This window comes from Alligator sinensis, unplaced genomic scaffold, assembly GCF_000455745.1.
Source record: "Alligator sinensis unplaced genomic scaffold, ASM45574v1 scaffold177_1, whole genome shotgun sequence".
In the NCBI taxonomy this organism is placed as follows: domain Eukaryota; kingdom Metazoa; phylum Chordata; order Crocodylia; family Alligatoridae; genus Alligator; species Alligator sinensis.
Genome location: NW_005842269.1, coordinates 1,169,942 through 1,176,445, shown reverse-complemented (window position 1 = coordinate 1,176,445; position 6,504 = coordinate 1,169,942). Strand labels below are relative to the sequence as shown.

Sequence of the window (6,504 nt, the reverse complement as noted above, 5' to 3'; positions counted from 1 at the left end):
CTTTCTGATGGATGAAACAGCACTGTGTATTTGTGGGCATAACTTTCTCGCATGTGTTTTCCCATACAGATGTGCCCTCAGAGGGAAGACACATTCACCTACTCCAGGGTTGCTTGCACCTGTCTGAGAAGCGTCTGGAGCTGGATACTGTCTCTGACACTGGCTTGAACTACATGGGGCAGCAACTGGGTGGGGGGAGAGCAGGGAGTGGTTGAGCAGGGGGAAATACCTGTGCTCTAATAGCAACCTGAAGAGCTCCCCATCAAACAATCCTAACACAGATAAAAACACTGATCAGCCCATTCTCACACTACATGGAATTCCTGAATGAAAGGAAAGATTATCAATCCCTGTGGTCACTACACCCTAAAACCTCCTTGTATGAAATGTTAGGAGGCATTTCCACAGTGGGTATCCATCGATGGAGCTTCATCAATTTGCTCCACTGTGGGGCCCGACATTGCACATTTGGGGCCAGAATTTTGCTATCATTTACACAGGTGTGTACACAGACGTGGCATCAGTCAAGATTTACATAGGTGTGTCTGAGTAGGATTTGGCACTAAGATGCTTGTTTTAAATAGTTACTGAACAGCAAAACATTGGGACAGATTCCATGATACTGGTATAAAGCTAAAATAATTTGACTGACTTTGATGGCATTGCTCCAGATTAATCAACTGAAACCAAGAATTTGGTGCATCAGATGGAAGGAGATTCTGGGAACCTTTCTCTGTGTCTGCTTGAAAACGTACATGTTACAAAGCGTAATCGGGTTTCTCTAAATGAGAGAGACAAATCTATTTTTTTCCACCAATTCTTGCATTTTATTCCGTGTCTTTGAAAGCAACTTTAGCATAACCTAGATTCACAGATTCTCTGTGCTATCAGTTTCCTTTCCTATTTGCATGATTTATTTTGATTGCAAGGTAGGAAAGAAAAGTTTGAAATAGGGGAAAAAAAAACCCCAAATGATCACAACAGCATCAAAATCAGCAAGACAGCTTCACCACTGATCTTGTGTCCAAAATTACTTTTTATTAAAGATTTTACTTCAATTTGGCAATGTCCCTTCTATGACTTTGAGAAGATACTTGCTGTATATACAGCCCTAAATGTGCTCATGGGTTAAATAGATCAGATTCAGCTCATATTCACTGGGCTAGTTTGTTTGGCAGGCTGAGAATCTGTAAAAGGAGTGCCATCTCGGTGCTCAAAGCAGGAACGGATAAACAAAATTATCTTGCCAAGTGCTTTTAGACGCTTCCAGCTGCCTTGTCACTGTAAATCAGGCTATGGAGATGGCTCAAAATGAAGAACTTAAGAGGGAAGAAATAATGAGAGTTTATGTTAAAAGGGCAGATTCTCCCCTCAGCTGCTAGATCAATGCCCAAAGATGGCTCCCCTGGGCCAGTAAACTGCTGATTTTCATCAACATGAGAGCAGAGCCAAGCCCATGCACTTGCACACTTGTCTCTTGAAACAAACTGTGGGCCTGATCCAGCAAAGTGCCTTGACTTTGACTTGAGAGGGAGTTGAGGACATCGGATAAATTTTAGGAAGTTCCCTGTAGTTTGGTCAGCTCAGACAAGAAAAATAGGGAAAAATAAATCTGAACCCAGATGAAAAAAGGGAAATGAACACTGTAGCATTTGAGTCATACAGTACAATAATGACTTCTCTTTCCTTATTTCTTGGGAAGAGCAGGGGGCAAGAAGCTTTCTGATGTCAGTGTTGCAGATAAGAGCTAATCATACATTTAACTGTTGAAGGCTGTCTTTAAAAACCATGTATTCCTCCTGGCCCCCGCCCCCGCCACTGCGCAGAGGACCTGCCTTTCCCTGGGTCTCAGGACATGCCTAAAATGTTGCTCTGACAAAAATAAATAAATAAATTGAGGATGTGGACAACAAACTTTTCCTGTGTGATGTCACTTGGTTGCCCTTTATAAGTGGCTGCTAAAAAGCTGGGAACCCATCTGAGGACTCACACTCCAAATACACACGAAGAGGAGGCAGAAAAGAAGGAGTGTGAAGTATCGTGTTTCAGACACAGCACCAGCCACTAAGAAGAGAGCACCATGTTGCAGACCAGTCAGTACAGCCGCCTGGACTTCATGCTCTTTGTCCTGTGCAGCTTGAAGGCTACAGCTGCCTTTCCCAACTCCTCTCCACTGCTGAATCCCAGCTGGGGAACCACAGATCGTCTGATGCACCTGTACACGTCTACGGAGAAGAACAGCTTTCATCTGCAAATCAACCCTGATGGTTATGTGGATGGGACCCCTCACCAAACCATTTACAGTAAGTAGCTTGCTACACACACAGACCTCCCCTGAACAGGACAGACTTTCTACTTTCAGGGTCTGGGGAAGCATCCTACCTCAGGTGAGACAAAGGAAAGAGAGCTAGAGCAAGGAGGCTGAATAATGCACTGAGATTATTTGGAGACCAGGTATGGGAGATGTACTTGCACGTGGAGAGCAATGGTTAATTAAACGTTTGCATTTTCCCTCCAGATAAAAGGAAAATAGAATTTAGTTAAAGACTATCCTTTTGTAGGGTTGCCAACCCTGTAGAATTTCCCTGGAGTCTCCAGGGATTAGATATAAATCTCCAGGAGACTGCTGAGTCACCCAGGAGATAAATGATAGGTCATTCATGAACATAAATATTAAATGCTGAATCTGATTTATACAGGGTTTTAAAAATGTAACAGTAATGTACATTTGACTTCCTGATGTAAAGTCTATGCACCATAATCAAGAACTGATATACCTAAGCACACAGGCATGGTTACGTTGTGTGTCATGGGTATGTTGGCGTTCCACAAACCTCCTGGAATAGATTCAAACAACCCTGTCCTTTTGTTTAACAAATGAACAAAGCTGCTTAAAACAATTCAAATGACATGACCTTCAGTCTTCATTTTATAAATGCAGGATACCTGTCAAAAACTGCCAGACGCAACTTCTCTCTCTAGGAATGTCCCCGGTTTCCTGTCACAACTCAAATTTGTGTTGGACAATGATACATCCAAAGCAGCTTATAAATCTAACCACTACATTTTCTGAGGAAAGTGCAAATAATAGAGGCAAGCAGATTGTGTCCACAAAGCCTGCTGTTGTGAATGGAAGACGGCTAATTTCATCCATGTGTTTGCATGCATAAATTTTCACTTACAAGTGCATCAACTGGTCCCTTCTTTGAATATCTGCTTGAGAGAAAAGCTTGGGAACTATTCATTTGATCACTGTGTGAGAAATATCCCTGTGCATATGAAATGCATAATTGTATGTCCAACTGTAAATTAAATAATGGAATCTGCAAAAGTCAGGCTATGATGGGTAAACTTTTAACTCCCATTGACTTCTGTGGGACTTCTCATATGTGACTGATCTTCACTGGGACTAAAAGTTTCACAAATTGGCTCAAGGTAATTTAGCATATTTAAGGGACTCCTCTTTTGCTGTTCAAAACTTACCCTAAGTGTGAAGCCATATATTCAGATGCCATATATTCAGATGCATTTCGTGACACTTAAAAATCACCCTGGTCATTTCACAACTCAAACGTTAACCTACTAGGAATATTGAGGATTGTTTTCCATCTTATTAATGCAGCATACATCTCCTAATTGATAATGTGTAGATAATAGAGATAAAAGTTTATTTTCTTTTTGGATAAAAGATCTATTGCTTAATTTATGACTTTTTATCAGAAAATAAGTACTGGAACAACTGAACAATGCTACCTGTATTTACTCAAATATAAGACAACCCTGATTATAAGATGACCCTCCAATAATTAGATCCTAATATGTAACATTTATAAATTTTATATAATTGTCCAGTTACAGAATATAATTATTGGAGGTTTGTCTTGAATTTGTCCCCTTCTCACAGCTACAGCAGGGAAAATAAATTTGGGGGAATCAGCTAACCCCTTTGTCCTTGCCAGCTTCTACCCCCTACTGTCCCTTCCCCCACTCCTTATTGTCAGACCTGCTCTTCCTGAGCACATGAGAGCAAAAAAGTAAATTTGAAAAAATTGACCTTGAAATAAACATAGCTTTAGTGATTTGTATATAACTCCCATAGATTTAGCTCATCCATGTTTGATACATTTTACTTTTTTGGAAACTGTTGCAACTTTTAGCATAGGTACCCCATAAACATAGTTTTAAGTAGCACTTGGGCACCTTAGTTCAAAGCAAAGAGACTCATAATTTATCTATGCTTCATTGGACTGAAATAAAAATACAGGAAAAAAAGTATTTGCTGCACTGGCCTGAAATTAAAGAGAGAGGACACTTTGGAAAACTGTGATTAACTAAACTTTAAAGTGCCAAGAAAACAGGTTGCAAAGAAAGTTTCAGGTAATTTTTTGTTGAAAGGCAAAACCCTTCCCTGATTTTGGACACTATACTTTTTTTTTTCTGCAGGTGCTCTCATGATCAAAGCTGAAAATGCAGGCTATGTGGTGATAACCGGTGTCAAGAGCGGGTGCTACCTCTGCATGGACATCCAAGGAAATATCTTTGGATCAGTGAGTATTTTTAACCTTCCTGAGACTCGAGTGAAATGCAGAGCAAGTCTTGCCAACTGCTATGGGGCTACCTCCTCTCTGGTGTAAATCTCCATTGTTCCAGTCACTAATCTGAAATATTTACACCAGCCAAGGACCTGGCCATTAGTCTAGAATAACTGTGTTGCTTTTAGTTAGTTATATTAACAGACTTAATTTTTGTGTCAGTTGTGCCAACGCAACTTTCTGCAAAAGCCAAGGGAGCTGCCATGGGATAAGCCCAGGCAGGTCCAAATCCATGTCATCTGTGGGTATGTCTGGGAAGACATTGACACCTTCACAGAAGTTATTTTATATGAACAGAGATATAACCTCAAAGACTCGGAGGGCCTATGAGTGCTTAACAGATTAACATTTTACTAAGACTTGCTTGCTACTACTTAAAGCCAGGGTCTGAGGAGATAAATTAGAGTCCAATCCTACAATGCTCTGAGTACATCCTTGATGGTAGCAAGCCTCCTCAGCTCTGATGAGCATCAAGGATGGCTGATAGGCACTTTTACTTGCTGTACTGGCCCCTAGGACCTTTTTAAAAAAACCTGAAGGGCCTAATTCTGCACTTCTTTCTCATGTGAAAGGGCCTGTTGAAGCCAGTGAAGCTCTTCATATGAGTGAGAACCGCCAGATGTAGCCATTGGTCCCCTTGTTGCCTACTGATACTTGTTAACCCACTGAACCATTAACACTTGCCCTATTTTTGTTTCTTAAGCATTACTTCAATCAAGAGGACTGTGTGTTTAAACAAAGGACACTGGAAAATGGATATGACGTGTACCAGTCTCCCAAGTACCACTTTTTGGTCAGCCTGGGCAGAGCTAAGCAAGTTTTTTTCCCTGGTATGAACCCACCACCTTATTCCCAGTTTTTGTCCAGGAGAAATGAGATCCCTCTAATCCGGTTCAACACGCCTGAACCCCACAGGCACACTAGAAATGCAGATATTGATCCTATGGACCCCCACCAGATGTTGATCCCCCAGAGAAAGATCTCTGCAGTGCAGGCCCTGCCACAATGGTTTCAAAGTAACTTCGCCCACCTGCCCAGAGAGCCCATGAGATTCAATCCAAATGATGTGGTCAACCCAGATGACCCTCATTCCATGATGGATGCAAGGAGGCACGCCAGCCCTCGTTTCTACATTACAAGATAGCGGGGTGTTGCTCCACCATAGACTAGAGACATGGGTGAATATATTAGACAGAAAGAACTGGCTCGTGCCCTAGAAGTTTTGATACCCAATCTCTAACCTTCTTTCACATGGCCTATTAGAAACCTGAAAGATGCTGAATTTGAGTTTTGTTCATGAGAATGACCTGTTACTGGAAAATTGAACAATGTATTTTTACAGACTGGGCTTTATGTTACTTGAAATAAGCTATATTTGCAAGGTAATAATACAAACCACACATTGGAGAGTCCAAATCTCCACTCACTTACCTCAGTGTAAATAAGAAGGAACTCTACCCAAGACTGAGGAATTAATTGTATACAATTCCTAACTGAGGAATTAATTATATACAATTCCTAATGAGGCCTGAGAGATTTGGGTCCTACAATGTCTAAATTCTAGTGTAGGCAGGGAAATTCACTTCCAAACCACCCTGCAAACTCTAGGACAATGGGTACATAACTGATTGTATTTTATAGAAAACTTCCTTCACTGTATTTTGGTTTGTTAAGATCAGAGTCCAAGTCTCCTTTCACACCAGTGTAAAGCCAAAGTAATTCCACTGATGTTAAAGGAGAGTAAAACTGGAATAATTTTCAGGAGAATTTGGTCCTAAGGAGAAAGAGTTAGTTTGGATACAATAAGAATTGACCATGCTGAACTCATACTGAAATTACTTTGGGGTCTGGAAAAGCTCTGGCAGTCTTTTACTCTTTTTATTCATAGTTCCTTCTATATTGTGCTCCCTGC

General features: G+C 40.9%; 1 protein-coding gene across 1 annotated transcript; it reads left to right on the top strand.

The window, feature by feature from the left end:
- Positions 1 to 2,080: 2,080 nt before the first annotated feature.
- On the top strand, positions 2,081 to 5,736 carry FGF23 (fibroblast growth factor 23). The gene is made up of 3 exons (XM_006027817.1): positions 2,081 to 2,303; positions 4,444 to 4,547; positions 5,296 to 5,736. The coding sequence occupies exons 1-3, from the start codon at positions 2,081 to 2,083 to the stop codon at positions 5,734 to 5,736; spliced, it is 768 nt and encodes a 255-aa protein (XP_006027879.1).
- Positions 5,737 to 6,504: the final 768 nt, after the last annotated feature.

Coding starts and splice junctions, on each gene's coding strand:
- FGF23 (XM_006027817.1), top strand. CDS start 2,081: ATGTTGCAGACCAGTCAGTACAGCCGCCTGGACTTCATGCTCTTTGTC. Junction 2,304..4,443: donor CCCTCACCAAACCATTTACA/GTAAGTAGCTTG, acceptor TTTTTTCTGCAG/GTGCTCTCATGATCAAAGCT. Junction 4,548..5,295: donor AAGGAAATATCTTTGGATCA/GTGAGTATTTTT, acceptor TTGTTTCTTAAG/CATTACTTCAATCAAGAGGA.